Source organism: Ascidiella aspersa, chromosome 4 (genome assembly GCF_963924565.1).
Source record: "Ascidiella aspersa chromosome 4, kaAscAspe10.2, whole genome shotgun sequence".
In the NCBI taxonomy this organism is placed as follows: domain Eukaryota; kingdom Metazoa; phylum Chordata; class Ascidiacea; order Phlebobranchia; family Ascidiidae; genus Ascidiella; species Ascidiella aspersa.
The window spans coordinates 2917528-2941473 of NC_139450.1; the positions used below are offsets into that span (position 1 = coordinate 2917528).

The following is a 23946-nucleotide window of genomic DNA, read 5'->3' on the forward strand; positions in this document are numbered from 1 at the left end:
CCTACCTAACAACTAGCCATTGGAGCGTGCTCTTTCAAGCGCGAAGTCAAACAATTGCGTCGCTATGTCAACAGGCTATTGAGTTCCCAAGCTATGAGTGCAACTTCAATAAAGCTGCGGGGGGCAGCTACACGCTGCGAAACCCGCAGGGTAATTCAAAAAGGGTAAAAGGGGCACTGTTTTGCCACACGGAGACTTTTCAATAATGATGTTTCGTTGAAAAGGTTGCGAAAGTCCTGTTCATCAAATTTTTGCGGTTGGGTCGCTTTTAAAGTTGTTTTTTTAGTTTTGATAGCGGAAATGTACATTAACCTGGAAACGCATTGCGCGCTTATAGGCTTCATATGCCGCGAAATTTATAGCTGGGGTGACAACTATAATTTTATCTTAAAAATTTTCATAAAGAAGACCTGTTTACTGTTACTTTTAGATTTATTTTAGCGGTTAACTTTAATCATATGCACCGATTTCATTTATTCGCAATTAATTCTAAAATATTTTGACCCGACTTTTCTACAATTTACCTTACTTTGACTAAATCTTGCTCAACAAGTAATTGCTCTCGGCTGATTTTATCCACTGACAATTTTTCAACTCTCAGTTTTTCTAAACCAGACCCGGTAAGTCAACTATATAGGAAAGCCTTTAATCCCAGATCTTTTGCTTTTCTGCCTGCGGTAACGATCAACAATGGAGACCAATTTACGAGGCTTCTTTTGTATTTCGGTCTGTAACGAGCAGAGGGCACAATGCGACTGCCAGCACAAAAAATAGCTTTAAGAAAAGGCGAAATAAATCACTTAACCTCCCCATGGCGCTTGGGTAATGAAAAACGGCACAACCCATGGGTAAAAATATCTTGAGCAATGAGTTAGATTTGTCGGAGACAAATTGTTTTCAACAATAGGCTATTTCAGTGTTTATTGCAAATAAAAAGTGTTAAAGAAAACTGAAAAATCAACTGGACTTTCACAAGTCACAAAGTTTACCCAAGGTCAAAAATGAGATGATTGCCGGGTTGAAGGTCAAACAATATGTAATACAAAATACCACCAGGTAAAAAATCCAACAGCAAAACGTTAAACAGTTGTAATGATACATATGCACGAGAAATAAATAAGTTAAAAATTAACAATTTCGGCGAAACTTGCGCGGCTTAGTTTGTGCAATACAAATAACATGCAGTTTTAACCGCTATTTTAAAAATCCTTGTGGCCAATTCAAAACGGTTGATCCGTAAACCATTTATATGAAACCCGTAATTGAAAATTCGGCTTTTCTTTATCGGGAAGAATAGCGCTTCCCATAACTTACCGAAATATCACAGGCGCGTCACATAATGCAGACCTGTGTGGAAAAGGGCTTAACAAGAGTTGGGTTCACCCAAATTGTACTGAGAACTACAGGGTGTGGCAGTTTAACCAGTAAAAATGTAAAACGAAAATAATTTTAGTGGGTTAAAATGATGCGGCCTGAAGTTTGGTAACATATATTAAGAAATTCAAAAAAGCTACATTTTGCGCAGAAAATTGTCGACGACGTTATCTAAAGTTAAGGAACTCATTTTCCCACAGAAAATTGCCAGCATAATACAAATAATACAAACGCCATGTGCTTATAACAAGACTTACGCTGTAAATCGATTAGATGTCAGCAAAGTGTGCACAGCCACAGCTGCGAGCCAACAACTTCACACCTTTGTATTGCTTCGCTCGCTAAACACCATTGAAAAACATTTTCACAAGCAGCTACCGGCCTAGTTTGACAGCTGGCAATGAAAAAGTGGCAAAACCGTAGGCTTTGTCTTAACCGTTTTGAGTACGACCAACACGAAAATAAAGTGCAACGCAATAACCACTTTGAAAAATGCCTGAAATCGATTATGTGCAATGGTTTAGTGTCACATTACCTGGTGTCTGTTTTTATTAATATAACTATGTACACTTTTTACCCTTTCAAGCGAAAACTGGCCAACAATAAGGTCCAAAGAACACCATTTTAAAGCAGATTTTGTTCAATGGCCAATTAAAAAAATCACTGCAAAATTTAACAGCAACGAACACGCTCAATTGTAGGCTCAGTCGCAATAATTAAATGTCGCATCAGCTTGTTTAAATAGCAATATCGAGAGAGCCAAGCCAGTTTTTCCAACCGTTTAGGCCACAACAAATATAAATAAACACGCGTTAGTTGTCCAATGCGTGGCAAAACATCACAACTCAAAACTGGATGCAACATGTTCCTTAGGGAAATAATATCGCAAAACGAAATCACAATAATTAAGGCAACACTAGCCCTGATTAAATAAAAATACAAGAATCGCCAAGCATTCTCAGTTCCCACCCTTAAAATACAAGGTAAACGACCAACACGTGGCGCAAAATCACGGCTTAAATCAAGCGCCAGCCAGTTTTTTAAGAGAGTCAAAATTCCAACTCAGTCCGACGGACTCTCGTCTCTCGTGCGCCGCTGGGTGGCAGTAACGGGCGTTGGGGTTTCATCAAATCCGTCGCTTTCCATAACCAAAGCCCTTTCGAGGATAACACGTCCCTCCTTATAGCGTTGTGAGTCCTCTGTGGCGAACTCGTACATCCATCCCAGCTTGCTGTTGCAGTTCTTGCACGCCACGTCCCTGACCATATGACGGCCGGTCAGCATCACACGATCTTGTACATCGCTGTACACTAGGTTCACAACCTGGGTAGAAAGACGAAAAGGGTAATTTTGGAAGAGTGCTTGGTGTAGGGGTTTGCAAACTGAGGTATATAGACTAGGTTTGTGCTTAGAAAAGGGGTTCCTAAACTAGGGAACGTCAAGTAGTTTTAGAATAATTTTTAAAATAAAGAGTGTTTCATATGAAAAAAAAGTTTTGGAGTCGTCGTCTCAAAAGTATTTAGACTCCGTGTCAGTTTCACATTTAAAGGTTTAACACCTGGTAAACACTATACAGCAGGGGTACAGCTTTTTCTAGTCATGGGCCAAAACTAAACTAAAACAGGTTTTCGCGGGCCAGTATATGTTAACTGTGTAGACTTTACGCATCTTAATATAACCGCAACAACAGTTAATCAGGCATCAAACCAGGGTATTTTGCAAATTACACTCGATGGAGAAACAAGATTAACACAAAGCACAAAAATATTTGCTTTTTCGTAGTTGAAATAGTCAAAAAATATGAAGAATGGCCTTGCCCAGTTTGTAAAATAGGTTGCGGGCTGGATGATTTGCGTTGGCCGGCTGGATCTGGCCCGCGGTCCGTAACTTGCCCACCCCTGCTATACAGGGATGACTTTTTGTCACATCTGTTAGTTATGTCACAGTCTTCGCATTTTATTACAAAATGCGATATTTGGGCTAAAAGTATGGCCTTCCAAAAATACACCAATCATTAATTCAGCAATAAAAGGCTTTTAGTATCCCAAACAACGAATTTAATATTCTTTTAATGTGGATTCCTTGAAAATGAATTTTACAATTTATCAGATTAATATCCAGGTCTACTATTATAAAATTGGTGGCTACATTTGTTTGACTCTTAATCTTAGGTTGATAGATTCTTAAATACTGTATGTTTGGTACCATTCTACATTCTTATAGCTATAACCATGCAGTTAAATCTCTCAAAAGTTAATATCCCAGTTGGCTAACACTAGGAAATTATGTATTTCATATTTTATTCCGATATGGATACCTGATATTTCAGGCAACAGTTTTTGACTGGTTTAAATGACATCAAAATACCAGGCTGCACACATGATGTAAAATTGTTGAAATTAAACACCATTAAACTGTGAAATGTAATGTTTTATGAAATGTTACCAAACATTTTGTAAAATATTGACATTGTGTTTTCCTGAGTAGAGAAGGGAAGTGTATTATTCGTGCAATACTACTCAAGTATTACAAAAAAAATAATACTATCTGCTGACAGCTATTTTAAACATACCATGATAGCAAAAATGCTTAATGATATATGTTAACCAGAGGAAACTACTCCCTATCGCTATAAACAATACAATTATTTTGATTGGATTTAAAACAGTTACTACGATTCTTGAGTTATATTTTAAATCAGAATTTTCCACCATAGTTTGTGGTAAAAAAACAATTTGGTACAGTGAAACAAATTAAAAAGCTACAAATAAAATTTCTAATCAAAACAACAGTTGAAGGCATAATTAAGTAAAATTGTACATCACAGCCGGACGAATTGTTGCTAAGTTGAATCATAACATTTATTAAATTTGCATTATATTATGAATACAATAGTTTAAACACAACATAAAACTCAATCTATAACAAAAACTAGGAAAGAAAGAGTGTAACATTCTATTGTAACGCAATTCAATTGAAAATGTAAAACTACTACATAAAAAACGACTACAATTGCGATAAAAAATACAGACCTTATTGAAAAGGAAGGCTCTACCAGTGGCGCCTGTAAATCTAGTGGATATCAGCTCGGCTCTGTTCGTCAACGAAGTGTCGCAAGTTGCACACGAAAACAGCCTAGAACCGCCGATGTGCTCCAGGAATATCTTACCCATGTTGAAAGTGCAAAATACTGTATTTTGCCGTTAATTTAAGGTGCTACACACTTTTTAACGGGACGAATAAGGCTATTTTTCGTTCAATGTTGTGTTTTTTGTTATGAGATGAAACCTGGATTTCTTGACTCGTTCCGGATCATTGAACTACGGACTGTGGACTTTATTCAAAAGGTGATCAGCGTTTTCAAAAGACAATTTTTTTTGTTAAATTTGAGAAAGCTGTCACAAATAAAACAACGCTCATTTAAAACAGTAACTGTAGGTAATATATGCCAGTTGAAATATACCATTTTCTTACCAAAATTACAGTCCGCCATCTATGGAGTCGTTTTTGACTCTCTTTGTACAGTGAAATGTTTAAAAGATAAAACTCGAATAACTATATACAATCCAACGATAAAACACGTGTTAAACTTCAAAAAAACAATCTAATATAGAGTTGTTTAGAGTTTGGATTACAAATCCTGTTGCGGTATTTGCACATGGCCTAGATGGCGCTGTGCGTAATATGCCGATGCTTCCTGGTTCCTATCTTATCGTAAACAACTTGTTGATTGACTTTTCACTGCGTTGGGGCGCGATTGTAGCAAATGAATCAATCCCTATAAGTTTATTTTGTAGTAACCTTTGTGAAGTTTTTTACTATTTATCTCCTGTGTTGCATAAATGAACTTAGTTTAGTTGAACAACAGGTTTGGTATGAGGTTGAAATTGATTATACTAGGGGTTCTTAGATTCGGTCCCCAGCACAGCCCTTTGGGTATGTTGACAAGTTTTAGTGGGTTCATGAAGACTTAATAATTAAAAAGAATCAAGATCAATTGGCGCCTTCTTAAATTTCCTAATTTTTAGATTTGTTGAATGGTGTACAGCAGAATTTTATGAAAAATTTGAAACCTAATAAAATTAAGCAGATTATAATAAGAATATCAAAGCCCATACAGAAGTAGGTATCATTTTGAATGTTTTAAATAACTTTTTATTCATTTTTCAACATAAATATTTATTCGAAACGTTCAAAATGATACCTACTTCTGTATGGGCTTTGATATTCTTATTATGTCTTACTACGACCTCCAAACATTATGCTCGTAAGTAGATTATGTTTTATTTAAATACGTTTTTTAAACTTGTATCTCTGTTGGTTTCAATTGTTCTGCTTTTGGTGTGAATAGATAAAAAATATATTTTTACGCAAAAGTCCACTTGTAAGTAAAAGTAAAGTTCTGTTTACCAAGTATGTTCATGACCCAAATACTTTCATACATTATAAACTCCTCTGTTTAGTTCATTACAATTCTAAAGAAGATTAGTTTTATTTTTATAAAATGTCAAAAACCAAAGAAATATCCTTTTTTACTGTTGCAAGCGGGAGTGAGGATGACAGCGACTCATCGGATGAGGAGGATGACTCTACAAATAAGCAGGAAATTAAAAGCACAAATCCAATTTCATCGTCTGTTGCCACAAAGACATTACCCCCTCCCCTCATGGCACTAGCGAGTGCAAAAACCCCGGAATTTGTAACCAGCCACATCACAGACGAAATGGACTGGAACCGGATGGTTAAAAAAGCCCCTTATGTCACACCGAAGGAATTTAAACCCTGGGAGACAGCACTGCCTCCGGTGGAAACCAAATCCGACGTTAAAAACACTAAACCCGACTTGGCTCTTTTAAAGCAAGTTCCTCCGACGCTAGTCCCACCGAAACCAAAACCGCTTGACGATGCTGACGAAAAGCCAAAAGAATTCGTAGACCAGGCGATTTCGTGGTCGAAAATGTACAAAGACGATGTTACCGTTGTGCAAAAACGACCCCGTCCGGAAGACGAAGATGCAGATCTCGCCGGTTTTTGTCACACGGATGTTAACCAGGGCAAGAAAGCATTCCACAGCAAACGTAAAGCGCCAGAGTCGTTCCGCGACAAAGAGAAAAGAAAGCGCAACACCGGTCAGGCGAACCGCGAAAAAATGTTTGTTGAAGAGGAAAAAAGGGTTTTAAGACAAGGCTTTGATGCCAGTTGATAATAATGCGATTGTAACATAGGTTTTTTACTTTATTTGTGGTTTTAATGGGAATCTTTCTGATGTGCCACATTTTTTATTTCATGAACTGCCAAAAGCTTGAACAAAATAGTACAAAACTTTCGTTTATGTCCAAAAATGATACAAAGTAGTTTATAAAACTTACACTGGCGAAGGCCACACTTTAAGCAAAATAACTTGTGATTATTTATAGAACATACTGCAACACTTCTTTATTCAATTCTACATGTGCCTTTTAATGAGTCATTATCAAGACCAAAATGTCTCGCAGTTTTGATCACCTCTTTTCAATTAACAATACTTTTTTTAATGTTTTTAGAATCTGTTTCAGTGTAAATTTAATTCATATCTGAGCAGAAAAGATGAGTGTCAGTTTCTTTGCCAACAAAAAGGCTATTGTGGATGCCTACAATGATGTGATCAATGATTCCTCTGATACCGATTGGTAAGCATGATTTTGTTGTTTTTTTCAACTACTCTTAAATGACGACTGACTAGGGCAGGGGCGTGCAACCTGCGGCCCACGCAACCAAAATGTGTGACCTGCGGCGTGCTTTGGTTTTTGACCCGCACCACAAAACATTCAGGTATAACTGTTAAAATACTGAAACTTCCTGACTGTTTCTAAGTCTAGGTCACCTTATATTGCATAAATAGCGATTTACCTTAAATATCCGCCTATGGTCATTTTGACCGTAAAGCAAATTCTAATTCCTCCACAATTAAAATCGCTTTAAATGATATCCTTGTGTTGTGCCTTTGTTTTTGCTTAAGCCAACCATGGAACAATCACTGTAGTAGCTGGTAACAGTTAGTTTCTAGTTTGTTCATAATATTCAGTCAAAAATTCTATCAAAATTCGGTGGTTGACGGAAGCAGAAAGCGAATGCACAAATTTCAAAGTAATGTGACCTTTTAACAAAACAGAACTCAAAAATGTGTTTTGGATGCTGTTGAGGAAAGTGTACAAGTTGTGTGAAAGTTGAACATGTGGATTACGCTGAACGCTGCAATTTTTTTGTTTTTGAAATGCTTTTGAATAGATACTTATGGTCCATATAACAATAGTATAATAAAAAAATGGCCGTTTAATCTTTTTCGCTCATTTGAAATTTAATTGTTTTTCATTCAATTTAAACGTTAATGTTAGTTGTAAAAATCCAAGAAACAAATTTCTCTCTGTGCAGTTAAAAAGCAGTTTTTTTACCGCAAATCTCTCGATCCAAATAAGTTTTCACAGCTGAGAAAATTTGTCACTTCAAGGATGGCATTGTTCGGTTCAACGTACGTGTGTGAACATTTTTTTTCCGAACTGTGGTTTATGAAATCTGACTAAGTACACCTGGAGAATGACTTTGGGTTGCCAAAACCTCAATTCAAGAGAACCTGTTTAGGGTGGTTGGGAAAGCAAGCTAGCTTTAAAGTGTCATTAAAGTGATTTTAAAGACTTTTCCGTTGATTCGCAACAAACTTTGTGGTATAGTCACTAACAGGTAGTTGACTAAATATTATGCAAGCGGCCCGTGGTCAAATCAGAACACACATATTTGGCCCGGCAGTATGAAAGGTTGCACACCCCTGGACTAGTATAAAACTATTGGATTAGATTCTTTCTGGCTGTTTTTTTTTGAACCAGATTGAGGCAGGCAGATCTGTCCTACATAATGTTTTTGTACTGGATGTCTTGTTGGTCCAGTGCTTAAAACACTTTCTTGTTCGTTTAAATAAAATATACTATTATGTAGTAATTGTTAACTATCATTTTTCTTCTTTACAGGGCATTATTTTCATATGAAGGAAACAAGAATGAACTGAAAGTACAATGTACTGGAGGTAAAAAATAGAAAAACACCCATCTTTTTTAGAGTGATTAAAATAGTCACTACATAAAGTTTAAACTAAGATTTGATTTTGTTTAATTTTTTGATAAATCTTTAAAGGTTTTAAAATTTAATTTGCAATTGGCAAGACAACATCAACAAATGCTAGACTTGTTTAAAAAAAAATTTAAACATACAAATTAAATAATAATTTTTAGGTTTTAATTAATTTTATTTTGCTCTTTGTAGATGAAGGCTTAGATGAATTGGAGTCTGAATTCAACAGCGGAAAAATTATGTATGCATTTGTCCGAGTGGACGACCCGAATACGAACCTAAAAAAGTTTATTATCATTGTTTGGGTAAGTTTGAATGATTCATTTAAGGTCTATCAATATTTTTACAAAAAATTCTGGTCTATCGATACCAATTTTCCATCTATCAGTTAGGCTGTATGGGGTTTTCCAGGAACTAAACACATAAATGAGTTTGATATAAGCCTTTTCTCAATGCTATGGTATGCTTAACGTCAATGTCAATTATGGCTAACATAGTGAGTTGACCATACTAGAATCTAATCTAAATTCCATCAGCATCAGTATATATATATATTATATATACTTCTGAAATATAGTATGAAAATATAGTTCACCAAACTTAACAAGTAAAATATTTTATAGACATTTGTTCAATAATATGATTTTATCAGAAGCTATACATATTCTATCGATGCTTAAAGTTACATGCAGCAAACACAGTTTTTAAACCAGTGTTGAAGTGTTTTTTTACTTGGGTTTTCGTTAACAATTTAAAGGAATTGGCAAACTTGTTCAATTAAAGCTAGTTAAATGCGATTGACTGCAAACAAAAGCGTCAAGCGAACAGCAAAATCAGTAGTTTTAACCTGTATACAATGAAAAAAATGCTTTTACTATTGAGCTAGAAGAGCCTGCAGTTTGATAAGCTCTGCTGGTATCAACTCAGCCATTCTTGTTTTCAGACAAACATGTATAAATTGTTTCTGAGTGATGTGAAGTAATTAACTTTCCATCTTTGTACTTTAGCAAGGTGAAGGTGTCCCAGCAACTAGAAAAGGTGCTTGTGCAAACCATGTCAAAGATATCACCAGATTTTTCAAGGTAATATAGAATTTTTTTGTTTTGAATAAATATTCTGCCTGAATCCGAATGGTGAAAAACAAACGATTCTGGTTGCACATCAATTATAAAGATTAAATTGACGACTTACTTTCATGACAATATTTTATAATAGTTTATAGTAGAGTCTTTTATTTTTTTAAGTTTGTCTAGTGTTTTGTAAGGTAGCTAAATTGTTTTTTATAACCATTCATTTATAAATATGAAGACAATCAAACTTTTATATTTTGAATAACATAGAAAGTCAAAAAGTTTATTTGTCACCACCTAAATTAAAAAAAATATGTTTGATTAAATTTTGATTTGGTAGTAATGTAACTGTTGTCCAATTTATTAACTATTAAAAAAGAATACTTCCTAAAAATAAATTTTAACAACTGTTTTTAATTATTTTCTCTGTTGATTTCTTGCAGGGAAGCCATCTTGTCATTTACGCTCGCAACGATGATGACGTCACTTCTGAGGAAATAATGAGACAAGTAACGAAAGCAACTTCCAACTTCACTTACGTCGCCCCCAAAGAAGTGCAAGAAGACAGTCCTAAGGCGGTGGTAAGCCTTTGTTTTTTTCACTATATTTGTTTTCTGTTGATATAGCGTAATAATTTGTTGATTCTTTATATTTATTTTTTTGTTTTTTTATTTCAAAATATAAACATATTGTTTTTTTAAATTGGTAAAAGTGTCAACTCAAATATGGTAAGGGAACCAAATTGAAGTTTTTTTTTAAATTCAATGAATCTATAAACAATTTTAATACCCTGATTTATGCTCTTGCAAAACGAGTGAAACCTATTTACTGCAACTTTTAATTGCTTTTTTTAATTTATAATTTGCTAATGTTTTTTGTTATAGCCATGAAACTGGGCTATATTAGTAAGTTCTTTGAAATTTTCCACCACTTACAAAATTCTGATTAATAATAACAAAATTATTGTTGTATTATAATTGTTCATGTTTATACTGATTATAGTGATTACTCAAAAAGTTCATTTTCATAATGATTTTACGATTATTTTGACGTCATAAATCAATGACCTATAGAGCAACATTGCCTGTGGCTAAAAAGTTTGTTCAACAGATTTAAATGGGATGTAGTTGTGTTTTACAACCATCTGTGATTAATCCATTTTACAATCGCCTCCAGTGTTGTCACAATTACCACTATGATGTCACATCCTTGAAGAGTTGACCTAATGCTTTTTTGTTGATGTAATAATCAGATTTTACACTGAACAGGGTTGCCGCAAAAATCTTTGAAATAATTTGCACAATAAAAAGTATATTTGTACTTTTTAAATTAACTTCAACAAACGTCAAAGACTTAATATTTTGGGTCTTAAAAAATCTGTAAATTGTCTTTGAATATTTTTCATAAAAATGTGTGGCAACCTTGTTTGATCAAATTTACATTTATAAAAACTACACGATTTTTCTTTTCAAAGTTTCCAAATGATTTTCTTTTTTATTTGCCAAATTCCTTCTTTTCATACGCTTTTTCATTTCGTGCCGATTGACTTAAATTGCATGCAGGGTTCTGTTTATAAACGAATCAATCCCGAACAAGAAATTAAAACAACCAGAAACGACAAGTTCTGGATGCAACTCCAGGTATATTTTTGTTGCTCTTGTTTCACAAATGATGATTAAAGTTGTTTTTGTAAAAATGTTAATTTTTTCTGTATGTGTGACAATTGGATATAAGCTGTAGAGAAGTGACTTATAAGAGATAGTGAAAAGTGTGTTAATTTGTTCCAAAATACTACTTTATAAAATCTGAAAGGTAAGTTTTTTAAATAAACAGTAAACTTATCTTGTCACTTCAAAACTGAAAAGGTTAATAAGTTGCCCTATATTTTTACAGCCCAATTTAACTAACATTCAAAATTAAAGATTCGTTCAAATTAATTTGTTTGCAGAACTGATTATGCCATTTTTGGCATAACTTCAGTATTCTATTTAATAAGGTTGGTTTAGATTTTTTAGACCTTCGTTGTTGTTTTGGATCAATCTTACAATTATTACGCCAAAAAAGAAAACAAAGTTCATGGTTTCTTTTTCTGTATTCTACCATATTTGATCTGGTTTTGCTTACCAAAAAACATCATCCATTTACAAAATCAACTGAGTAACTTTAAAATCTTCCGATTTCTACATTAACGCCATAGATGTTGATAAAACTAGTGAAAATACTATTTTAAGAAGTTTTTAGTACCGTAACAAAAGACAATTAATTTAAAACATTAAAATGTGTTTTACATTAAAAAAATGCCCTAAACATTACTGATTGACTCAAAAAATTGATTTACTCATAAATAAATTTTTTTTTTTTTTACACTTTCCTGTTTTAATCAAAGTCTGTCATTTATAAGTGAAATTAAATTTTGCAAAAATCATTTTTAATGGATTATTTTTTGTCGTCATTTACGAGTAAGATTTTTGTTCTTGCTTATCAACTTCGCTCATAAATGAAACCCTTGATTTACAGAAAGAGGAAGACCAGAGAAGAAACGCAGACAAGAAGCAACAATTGGAGAAGAAACATCAAGAAGCTTTGGAGATCAGAGAACGTGAAAAGAAGTATGTGCACATACCAGTGTTGTAATAAAAGTTAATGACTTGATTTAAATCCACCTTCCGTTTTTCAAATATCTTTTCTTGACTTAGTCTTTTAGGGACCTTTACTTGTCTTGAAGTCTTTTGAACAAATCGATTAACTTTGGCTTGACTTCAGATTCATTGAGACAAATGAGTTGGGTTTAAATTAGTGTTTTTTATTAAAAATTTTTTACAAAATGTTTTTTATCTCAATTGTTAAACAAAAAAACAAAACAATTTGCTTGCTATATGTGGTGTTTATGTTATTTATGAGTTTTGTTATTGCTCATAATCACCCAAGTTTACAAATTTTATTGGTTTATAGTTTTATTGTGATATAAAGTGATTTGACTTAAAGTTGACTTGCTTTAATAATAATTCAATTGGGCAGCTGATTACTTGGACTGGGACTTGTCTTTAACATTTTTTAAAGATTTTACTTGGGCCTCAAATATTTTACAAATAACTTGACTTGGACTTACGTCATTTCAAAACGACTTGTTTACAACACTGCTTGTTGTACTCACAAACCCATCAATCTACTTCTACACTTAGGTTTGTTCAGTTAATTGTAAAAAAATTGTTCGAAAAATAAAGTTATTTTTTTAAATCTTTGGACATCTGTATAATTTTTAAAGCTGGACACTCTTTATACCTGTTTAAGGATCCTGCTAATTTTAAAGATAATAAGCTTGAGAAAAATTTACTGGTTTTGTTATTAGGACTAAAAAAGGAAAATTTAGCACAGATCTACTTTCATTCAGGGTTTTTATGTTACTGAGAAATAGTAAATTGATTCTTAGGTGCAACCTCTTCATTCCCCTTTTTAGAATTGTGATATGTATAATAATATACAGTATTTTTAAGGTGTTTTAAGGGATGCAATCTTAATATAGCGTACTTATGTAAACTACATCTAAGAATTAATTATTTTAAGTACAACTTAGATGAAATATTTGCGACCCTCTTAATTCTTTCTGAGGTGCCTCAAATATCTTAATGGGCATAAAAGCCAAATCTTAAAAAGGCCGCAAATTTTATATAAATTTATACAAGTTAAAAAAGTAATGTGCCATAAAAAATAGGTACAAGAAAATGATAAAATTGTTCATGGGGTTTCATATCTAAAGCCTATAAGTGGTCAATGCTCTTCTTTAACGGATTTTATAACTTACCTGCTTATATTTCTAAAAATGCCCAAACCATCATTTTAGTTGTAATTATATTGCGATCATTGGAGCATAATGGTTGGAGGGTTTAGTAAACTTATCAAAGCACATACAGAAGTAGGTATCATTTTGAACATTGTGATGTTGAAAATGAATAAAGAGTTATTCGAAACATTAAAAATGATACCTTCTTTTGTATGGGCTTTAATATTCTTACTATATATTGCAGTCATTCCACATATTTATAGCTTTACGTAGCAGAACTTTTTACCTTAATCAAATATTTTATTACTTGCTAAAAATCACATATGGGTTTTGTTTGACACATTTTTTATAAACCAGTGTCATGCTTTACATTTGCGCAACTTTCAGTTTGCTATTTGCCTAGTTGAAGTGGTCTTTGTATTTATCAATGATTGTATTTGCAGTCATAGGTATGAGCTGTGGTAACAAATACTACACTGTGCTAAGTATCCATGTTTTAATCCTTACTAACAAGGTCCAAAAGATGCCATCGTTAGCGAACAGCTGTATTCTGTCTTTTAATAAAGTTATTTTACATCTTTTTAAACCTTTGTGGTTCTTCTGAACTTGACAACAACAGACAGTTGGAACAGGGCGAAATATAAACAGGAAAAATAATACCATTATAATTTTTTTAACCTTGTCAAATCATAGTAAAGTTATAAACGTAAAGCTGGGGAAATTGTTCGTTGGTGATTTCACACTTGACTTCAAATTGCTGCCAAAATCAGGGCAAACAACAATAAGGAGGTTATTAAAGTCCATACTACTTGTATGTCTGGCCTGCTACACCTATTTATGTCCAAGAATTTGAGGTGTGTCAAAATGGCATAGTGATTTCTTTATTTTAATTAATACTTATTTTGAGATAACTTTATATATGTTGGCCATATGTGATTTTAAGCTTTACCTATTTCCTGGCAGTACTGTATTACTACATATTTATGTTTGTCTTTAAACCACGCCTTGCAGCCGTTTGCTGTTACACTTCCTTGAAGGATCTTAACAGTGTGGTGCCCTAAGAAAACTTGTCATGCTAAAGTCCATAAAGTTCCTGTTTATGAAAGATACATACATATATGACGTGTACAACAACTGTAATCTAATTCTTCTGAAATGGTCGTTTGATCAACGATAACGGCTTACATATTGTTATAATACACCATAACTCTTCAACAGACTCACTGAATCAGATTCCCGTTTAGGGGCACTTACAAATTTACGCTGTTTAATTGATGACTTTTCCTTTTTTGAGTCCAACTCAACTAGACTTATATGGGGCCATGTGAAGCCATATTCCTTAAATGTTGTTTGGTGCACGCCAATATTTTAAATATTTATACAAAAAAAAAACTAATGTAGTCGATGGTTTAAGTTACAAATCATATCCATCAGATTCTTAAGATTGATTTAGAAGTTTAGTCTAATTTCGTTTTCCTTTTGCACAAATTACTAAATTGCGTTTATCACCATTGTTTATTGGTTGGTAAAATAGAGCAAAAAATCAGAGCGAATAAACAAGTGCTTAACCGACAAAAACATTTACATAGTACATTTATTTTTTGTAAACTGTTATAAGTTTTGCCTTTACATTTATTAATGTAAGCCAAGGTTGCCAAGTGCCAACCAGGAAACCTTCTGTAAAGGCATTTAAATAAATATTCAAATTAGTTTCATGACTTGCATTTCTGATTGGAAGAGGTTATTTAAAGGGACACTTACGTTGTTCAAATAAACATATATATAAGTAAAAGAGTGATCCGTGCAAATAACCAATGCCTTCCTTATTTGTCTTTAATAAGCAAACAACTATCATCAATTTTACTAAATACAATAAATTTTTAACAGGAAGCATATCGATCAAAGGCCAATAAAACAGTACTTAAAATCTTGTTGCAGAAACTAAAATCTTGTTGCAGAAAATGTATGTGGCGTTTGTTCTAATGTGGCCTGTGGGCCATTTGCACAGGGAAAAGTATTGTTAAGCAAATAACTTATTTTCTGCTTTTTAGATCTGAACAGGAACGCAACAAAAAGGTTCAAGAAAGGGAGCGCGAAATTGCCGAGAAACTAAGAGCTCAAAAACTCGCCGACAGCCAAGCGGACCACAAAATGAAGGAAAAACAACTCTATGTGGGTGCAATTTTGTGTTGATTTATTTTTCTTAAAAGAAGTGGTTATATTATTACAAGCACGTTTTTATTGGCCCTTTTTATTTTTATTTTGATTAATTTAGCTGCTAACTGTATTCCAGTGTTTCTTGACCCTCCGGTCATGACCAACAGTTGGTTCGCCTCCTTCATTCTGATCATTTATTTGTATTGTTTCTTACTAAAATGTCTCCAAAACTGGAGAAATTTGTTGAAGAAAAAGGGCGTGGTTCATAGTAATTAAATTTTAATTTAGTTTTGGTGATTTATGTTTTGTTCGCTAACAAAAAGTTCAGTCAAGATAATTTGGTTGCCAAAGCTTTACTACTATACTTAGAGCTTCGCGTCATAAAGATAGAAACACTGGCTGATTGTATACTTTATGTGACCCTAACAAGCTGTTATATTTAAATTGCTAAATACTTGCTATTGTGTGCCTACCAGAAAATCGGGACTACAGTAATTAACAACTGATGCTAGAGTGTTTCATGTAACTTCACATGTCTAAGTATTGATTCAAAATATATTTTTAAAGCATTTTATTAATATGTTAAATTCTCCTGTTTAAACTTTTTATTAGATGTTTTTGAACCAAAAGTCATTATAATTGTACATTTGCAATATATTATGGTCGTGTGGCTGTCAAAAGTCTTTTGTAAGCTGTATTGGACTACCAAGTGTAGATTCAAAACGCCTGGAAAAGCCATTGTTAAAAGGCCAATTTTAGTGCGATTAAAATTTTCTTCATTGTTATTTCGATCTGAGTCTAATAAATTAAAATATCAGAACTTCCTGCGACTTTCTTTTATAAACCTTCTCCATTCATATAAGGCCTTTTGTTTCGATTCATGTTTAAGCAACTGAAAGGTCTTTATGTTACTTACCAGTGGATGTCCGATACTTGGCATTTTATTCTGATTCCGATATCCGATATTTTCGACATGTGCCGTGCTATGATTCCCTTTTACCAAATGACGATGTGATTAATAAAAAAATTAAATTTCAATTTGAGGTCATTTATCTTAAGATTAAGTGGGCCATTTGCTTTATCGTCAAGAAGTTTAGATGCCTCCAGTTGTCAAACTAATATTTTTGAAGAATTTACCTTTAAAAGTAGTGATTAATGTGTTGTTTGAACGCAAACCATCGTGGAAATTCCTGTTTCAATTTAGTATCGGATCGGCACCGATGCCACACGAATATCGGACAAGTTCTGATACTAACACTTGGCATAGGGGAATGACGCCATTTAAAATAATCGGACTTTCCTGATTACCACTTTTTTTTTTTTTTTTTTTTTTTTACCCTTGGGAATCTCGCAGGGGGCTTTGTTTTTATTTTTTTTACTGTTTTTTTTTTTTTTAGGAGAATAATTTTTAAACACTTAAAATGCTGTCAGTATATTATTTTATTGATATATATTTTGTTTCAGGAGAAGCAAGAGAAAGAACAACAAGACGCCCTGCAGGAACAACGCAGGTTAAGAAGAGCAAACTCAATCGAACATACTAAGGTCTGTATACTGTAAACTGCTGTTAATGTTATGTTGACACACCCACCATAACGTTTGTCACACCTAAAGTACTGCGTAAATCAGTGGTCGGCAAACTTTATTTGTCGCGGCCCAAAGTACTCTTTTCAGAGCTATTGAAGGCTCACTACGTAAAACCACTACTAAACAGTGGCGGATTGAGGATATTTGATTTTAAGGTGAAATATTACACGGCGCCTTTATGCCCAAAACACTGCTAAATAATAATGTAAAACATACGATACTATAAAAAAAAAATAGAGGCGCGAAGCGCGAAAATTTTTCAATTAAATACAGTTTCAGTTGGCAAAAATATAGTTCGACAGGCCCTCAGGACCACATTTGGCACGTATAGGTTTTTCCATGCTGAGCCAATTTAGAAATCCTATGCCACACCAACTTTTAAAATAAAGTGCAATGAATGTACAGCTATCACGCGGCCCACAACTTCATTATAACACTAAGCTATTCAAAAGTAACTCGCGGCCCACTAAAAAATGTCTCGGCGGCCCACAGTTTGCCGACCATACTGGCGTATATGGTTAAGCTTCGTATATTTGACGATACAATCGCTTTCCGCTTTGGCTAAACATAGTTTATTGTGCATTTTAGACAATTAATTGCTAAACTTATTTAACCGCCAGCCACCTTGACATAATTTGTTTGCCGTTATAATTCAAAACTTTTCAAACGTCGAGTTTATTTATTTTTTTTTTTTTTTTTTTTTTTTTTAGGTTTTCAAGGTCGTAAAACGAATACAATTTAGTTTTGTGCCTGTTTGGCTTTAGTTATGTTCGTTCTTCTCAGTGAAATTTAAACAATTTTAGGTGTTCATTTTATATTAGAAAAAAACACAATTCACCATTTTCCAAGTCTTTTCATACTTTCGTGTATTTTTGGTATACCTTGTTAGTCCTGTTAAGTAAAAGTATTAATATACAAAATTTCACTAAAAATATCGTTACTTAACATTTATATAAATCGGTAGAAAAAATAGTTGAATAATACCGCTAATATCAGCACAAAACGCATTAGAACTTCTCTAAGGATTTTTTAATACTAAATATCAGTACAAAATAAAACTTAAAAAAAGCGTAAGCTTCGCCTGTGATTGCATGCAATATATCTTCAAGTTTCGTTAAGCCACTAATAAAGTCCCAGCATCGGACAAGTACCGATGCTACACAACAAATATTGGGCGTCAAACTACAACGTGTTCTTAATTGCCAATATTGATTGTAGGAAGCAAGCCAGATGATCGGGCAGCGAACAAACAACCCACGTGCTATGTGGGAACAACGTGAGAAGGAAGCTAATGCACCACCTCCAGTCAGGTAAGACGTTAACTAAATCGATTTAAACAAACTACATACGTATGTATTTCACTTACAACAGCTGCTAAAATTTAGTTTGGAGGTTTTTGCTAATAAGAACATTTTAGTACGGTATTGACGTTTAATAAACCCAATATAGTTAAACCTATGCTTTTTAAATTGAATAAAAAATGTGAAACTAATTACAAAAAACATTAATGCGTTGTTGGCCAAGTTTGCTGTTCATTATTTATTTCAAAGACAAGCAGTAGTAAAATAAATGAAATAATAGTTAATAAATTTAACTCGTTGATAAGTATTTTTTCATTAGAAATTTTGGTGAAAGTATGATGTAAGTAGTTTTGAGGGTTTAATGAAATTATTTTTCTAAAACTGTCTAATTAAATCTACCCAACACAGTATTAAAAGGCATTGTCTTAAAAACAACTGCAAAAGCGTGACAGCAGGGGCGACGACATGTTGGGAGTGCTTAGGGTTCTCTGAGCACTCCTAACAAAAACGTGGGGTGCTCATCCCCTTAAAACAATAATAAATCTTCCTTCAAGATACTGTATATTTCGTTTGTACGCGCTGCTCTGACAGTTTTTCAAACAACTGTTAACATCATTGCATATAACGCAATTCAGAAAAATGCCTGCCTAGCAAATACACAACTACCAAAAGTTAAATATATCTTACTCCACGTCTCCACACATAACTTATCAGCGGGAACTTAGTGACGTCATATTTAGCATAAAATTATGAGAACCCCTGTAAAAAAACAAAAACCGGCGTTTGTCAATTGGTGGTCGCGGTTACATTTGTTCGATTTGCACTAATACCTAATTAAAAAATAATAATGTGTATACCTAATTGTTTATTGTCCGATTTATTCTTGCAGGAAATACAGCTCCAGTGGTTCGCGCACTTCTAGCATAAGCGAGCAACCAGAACCAACCCAAGTTAGCCCACCACAAAGCAACTACGAACCAGAACCAGCCCCACAAACCAGATACGAACCAGAACCACAAAAATACGAACCAGAACCACAAAGATACGAACCAGAACCACAAAAATACGAACCAGAACCAGCATCTTACGAACCAGAACCAGCAGCTTACGAACCAGAACCATCGTACAGCGAACCACCATCCAATTACCAGCAGGAACCAGACAATACTTACGAGGCGGCACCAGAACAGTACGATAACCAGCAGGAGTCCTCTTACCAGGGCGACCATGCTGGTTACCAGCAACCAGCTGAACCGACGTACAACGAACCAGACCAGGGTATGTCAGTGTTTTTTTTACTCGCCTAACTATTATTGGCACGATTTCAAGTATATCGACACAAATCAATATATTATTGCTAATAATAAGATATAATTATTTTATCCATATTAAAAATTTTGGGCCAAAAAGTTTTTCTGTCGCTCCGATAGAAAATGACGTAATTAATTAAATTGCGTGGTTAAGAAAGCGAAACCAAGGGAATGTTTTCAGGCCATTAGTCAGAAAGTTGCTTTATCGTCGGAAATCTCAGTTCCCTCTGATTAATTAATATAGCTATTCTTTTTTGTAAAAAAAATCCCCTTTTTATCATCAAAAATACTGCGTTTGAACGATAAAAGTGTTTGAAACGATTTCTTTAGTTTGGTGTTGGTTTGTTGACGATGTTGATTTTTCTTAAGTTTGCCGAAACTGCCTGCACCTTTCGTAGCACAAATTTAACCCTAAACACCATTTTTTGGCTTTGTTTAGGATACCAAGCCACGGACCAGTATGACAGCGCTGAAGGTGGGTTTATAAACATCTCATTATTTTGCTTAAAACTGGCGTTAAACATTTAAAAACATGTTTTTTTCGCAGGTGCCTATTCGTCAGTTGCGGGTCAAGGAATTTCAGCTCAAGCACTTTACGATTACCAAGCCGGTAAGTGCTACAACAGTTTTTTTTTCAATTGTTAAAAATTTCTGTATATTTTCGTGCATTACAAGCAAGCCGATTTTGGAAACGAAATCCTGCTTTTTTTGTTTAGTTCGATTTTGTCCTTTGTTGGCGTCTAGATTTTGTTAAATATTGAAGAATAATTTCAATCTTCCTAACTTTTGTTTAACTTTTTTAAGTGTTTAATAAACGCCCGCTAAGAAAACAGTAAAACCTACTTTTTGCTAAAGCTGAAATAATTCCGTTTTTAGTAGTTAAAACACGAAATCGGGTAAAATAATTTATAATTACCAAAAAAACACATAAAAAAGCTATTAATTTTTTGTTTTAAATTTTTGTTAAAACCAATAAAAAAAGTTTTCGAAAGACAGCATAAATCCAAGCGCATGGCTCGACAAAACGTTGTATTTACAAAACTATTTAAAACGCCTGCGGGTCGCTATTGGTAAACTCTTACTCACAAATGTCAGATAACATCGAAAATAATAAACATACAATCGTGTTGGTTCCGCTAAAATTTTTAGTAATTTCGTAAAAGCCACTTTTATACAAGGGCCCGCTTGCCTAGTTAATGTGGCTAACGTTGTAGTTGTTTTGTCACAAAAAGGTGTGGTCTGCCGCCAATTATCAGAACCAAGACATATGTTATAAAAAAAGTAACTATCCTTTGGAACACTACATACGGATCTTTTCATAAGTTTTATGGTGAAAATAACGGCCCAAATAGACGTAAAAAGCGACATGCTTTATTATATTGATATCACTGATGATGGCATGCTAAACGTTTGAACAATAAAGCATGTCGCTTTTTACCAAACTATACTGTTTTTAGTTTTTTTTAGGGTTTAACGGCAGGGTTTCTAAAAGTCTACTCAGTTTATGACGTCAAATTTCTGCCGACCCTTCCGCACTCAAACCTAAAATATTTTTATGGCTCTTGTTAAGTTAAACAATGTGGTGTAATTATTATCACGTTTTAATCAACGCATTGGTCTAAACCAGCGGTTCCCAAACTGGGGTCAGCGGACCAACCGGGGTCCGTACAGCAGTTTCTGAGGGTCCGCAAGGGAATAAAACTATTTTTTTTTCAATATTAGGCTTTAGTGAATGTTTTTAAACATTAGTCTATGTTTCAAACATCATCTGTCATCATTTTCTTTAGTTATGCTTTATTATTTGATCATATAGCACGTTTCATATCTCTTGTGACATCATAAAGCACCCATTATGTTGTACTGCCTGCTATCAGCGAATCGTTCGTATTAGTTAGAAAGTTGTTACATTAGAAAGAATCGTGACTGCACTAGTGTACCACAAGAAATATGGGTCAACTGACCAGTAAATTTTTATAGGGCCGCGAAATATTAAAATATTTGCAACGGGTCCACCAGGCAAAATTTTTAGAAAAGTTTGGGAACCGCTGGTCTAAGCGGATTTAGGCCAAATAAAATGATTTTGGCACAAATACTCAAGTGAAGATTTTTAAAACAGAAACTAAATTTAATACTATGTTATTTAATAAAGTTTTCTGCTTTAGGTATTGTTGCTTTTTATTGTGTGTTCATATTTTACTTTTCTGTTATTCATACGGGGTGATTTTATCGCCATAAAATATTTCAATTTGTCTTAAAATAGATTCAAAATTTATTTTTGTGGTAAAAAAAAAGAGTTTCAAAAAACTAAACTCGTGGCCTTATTTTGCCTAACTGAGCGTGTTTCACCTTAAAAGGTGAGTTTCATAGAAAATAGTGAGCAGCTAACTAAACTTTCAGCGCAATTTTTTAAAACAACAGTGAGTAAAAATAATTCTTTAATTTATTATCCAGTTTAAATCAACTCTTTGGTCCAAACGGATTAAGGCCAAATAAATTGATTTTGCCACAAATACTCAAAGATTTTTAAAACTGCAACCAAAATGCGCTTAACCAACATAACAACAGTGAAAATAACCGCGCTTTTAATCCTTCTTTATCTCGCAGAGGACGAAGGTGAGATATCGTTCGATCCAGACGATATTATAACCGATATCGAGCAGATCGACGAAGGTTGGTGGCGAGGGGTTCATCAGAAGACCGGTTCCTACGGACTCTTTCCCGCAAACTACGTTCAGCTTTTGCAATAACATCAGCAAGTGGCCACAAAATGCTTAAAGCGAACTCTTCTCCTGTCTGACATTATGCGGTTGAGTTTAAACTAGGACTGAGCGAAATGTAGCATTTTTTACAGAAGTAGGTATCATTTTAAACGTTTCGAATAACTCTTTGTTCATTTTCAACGATGTTACTTTTGTATGGGCTTTGATATTCATATTACGTCTTACAACAACCTCCAACCATTATGGTCCAAAATAGCATTTCTTGTTGTTAATTAAAGTGCTTTGTCAATTGAAAAAAACACAGCGAAAAAAGATTTGCTTTTGAATCTGTTTGTTTTCGTGGTAAAATCATTTTTTAATTATATTTTCAAGTTTGAAAGCTCTCCTTTAAATGCTTACCATGGCCATTTTTATTTTTTTATATTTACGCAAAAAACATACTTAAATTTGCCTGCGTTATACTTGGTTTAATACAGCTTGTAACAATAAGGCTTTAAAATAGCATATATGAATGGTGAAATGCATTATATCACCTTTTAAATCGTGGTAACGGACGAGTAACGATAATGCGACATTATATAGGTTTCGATCCAATATTATAGTTCAACCTACACTTGTGCGTTTTGTGGTGCATCCAAGCATTGAAATTGGCCCCAAGAAGTAGTTTTTCCTGGCCTTAAATCGGCAAAACGCCAACAAAGCATGGTAAGGCTAAAATAACTACAGGCAAACAAATAATTACATTTCGCCCAGTCTAAGTATGAAACGACCCTAATGTGTGCTTTTTATCAATCAATTGCGCGAATTATTCTTTTTTGGTTTTGTTCTTAATGTGTACATTTATTGCATGCAGTGCAGCGCTATTATATATATATATAACGTGTAACAACTATACTATACGAATAATCAGTTGTAGATTTTGTGATGGCCAATTTTTTATCTGTATCCAACCAAGCATGTTTTTTCTCTTTTTGCTGTGATGACGTTTATTATGTATGGACCAATAAGCGCCTTTTAATTTTTTCCGTGAAAAAAATGTTTCTTTTCTGGTAGCGAGCAACGCGTTTAAAAGGCTTGTGTATTTTATTTACCAATATAGGATGCCATTTAGTTAAGTTCGCCCTATGAACAGCACCCAATCACACATATTTCTTGATAGTTTTGTTTAATTTGCGTTTCAAGGCGAATGTATGTTTTACCAAATAAATTTACACTTTTTTAAAATTTAAAATGTTTTGTTTAGGGAGGGGTCATTTACATTCGCTAATGCATCGTATTACCCAATTTTTTTTTTTTTAAGTAAAATAACTTCGTTTAGTTTGCATTTTAAGCGAATATTTTTACCAATCAAATTTACAAATATTTTTTTTCTAATTTAAACCAAATTTGTTTGGGTAACTTTTACATTAGTGACTTATTGTTTGTTTAGATAGAGAGCCGTGTGTTTAAATTCAAACTTGAAAATCTAATTTTAGACCCAATTCAAATGCGCTTTGGATCCAAAAAGTTATTATGATCTCGAATTTTCCTCAAAATCTGCTTATT

The 23946-nt window shown here is 33.7% G+C and overlaps 3 protein-coding genes across 4 annotated transcripts; 2 read left to right on the forward strand and 1 right to left on the reverse strand.

Annotated features, from left to right (window-relative positions):
* Nucleotides 1-716: 716 nt before the first annotated feature.
* On the reverse strand, nt 717-4621 carry LOC146146658 (protein yippee-like 5). The gene is made up of 2 exons (XM_083387015.1): nt 4407-4621; nt 717-2697 (listed from the first exon to the last, which is right to left on the reverse strand). Exons 1-2 carry the CDS (start codon nt 4545-4547, stop codon nt 2437-2439), a joined length of 402 nt encoding a protein of 133 aa, XP_083243141.1. The 5' UTR covers nt 4548-4621; the 3' UTR covers nt 717-2436.
* Nucleotides 4622-5532: 911 nt separating this feature from the next.
* On the forward strand, nt 5533-6919 carry LOC146146659 (UPF0690 protein C1orf52 homolog). Its single transcript, XM_083387363.1, has one exon. The coding sequence runs from the start codon at nt 5879-5881 to the stop codon at nt 6575-6577; it is 699 nt and encodes a 232-aa protein (XP_083243489.1). The 5' UTR covers nt 5533-5878; the 3' UTR covers nt 6578-6919.
* LOC146146660 (drebrin-like protein B) lies at nt 6919-23684 on the forward strand. 2 transcript variants are annotated; one of them, XM_083387361.1, is made up of 14 exons: nt 6919-7043; nt 8376-8431; nt 8668-8780; nt 9483-9557; nt 9989-10126; nt 11108-11185; nt 12063-12154; nt 15378-15498; nt 16948-17028; nt 18289-18380; nt 19261-19649; nt 20121-20156; nt 20229-20291; nt 22286-23684. In XM_083387361.1, the coding sequence occupies exons 1-14, from the start codon at nt 6961-6963 to the stop codon at nt 22426-22428; spliced, it is 1560 nt and encodes a 519-aa protein (XP_083243487.1). In that variant the 5' UTR covers nt 6919-6960; the 3' UTR covers nt 22429-23684. The 2 variants fall into 2 exon arrangements, with proteins under 2 accessions (XP_083243487.1, XP_083243488.1); XM_083387362.1 differs by lacking the exon at nt 11108-11185.
* Nucleotides 23685-23946: the final 262 nt, after the last annotated feature.

Coding starts and splice junctions, on each gene's coding strand:
- LOC146146660 (XM_083387361.1), top strand. CDS start 6,961: ATGAGTGTCAGTTTCTTTGCCAACAAAAAGGCTATTGTGGATGCCTAC. Junction 8,781..9,482: donor AGTTTATTATCATTGTTTGG/GTAAGTTTGAAT, acceptor TTTGTACTTTAG/CAAGGTGAAGGTGTCCCAGC. Junction 20,292..22,285: donor ACTTTACGATTACCAAGCCG/GTAAGTGCTACA, acceptor TTTATCTCGCAG/AGGACGAAGGTGAGATATCG.
- LOC146146658 (XM_083387015.1), bottom strand. CDS start 4,547: ATGGGTAAGATATTCCTGGAGCACATCGGCGGTTCTAGGCTGTTTTCG. Junction 2,698..4,406: donor GAGCCTTCCTTTTCAATAAG/GTCTGTATTTTT, acceptor CTTTCTACCCAG/GTTGTGAACCTAGTGTACAG.
- LOC146146659 (XM_083387363.1), top strand. CDS start 5,879: ATGTCAAAAACCAAAGAAATATCCTTTTTTACTGTTGCAAGCGGGAGT.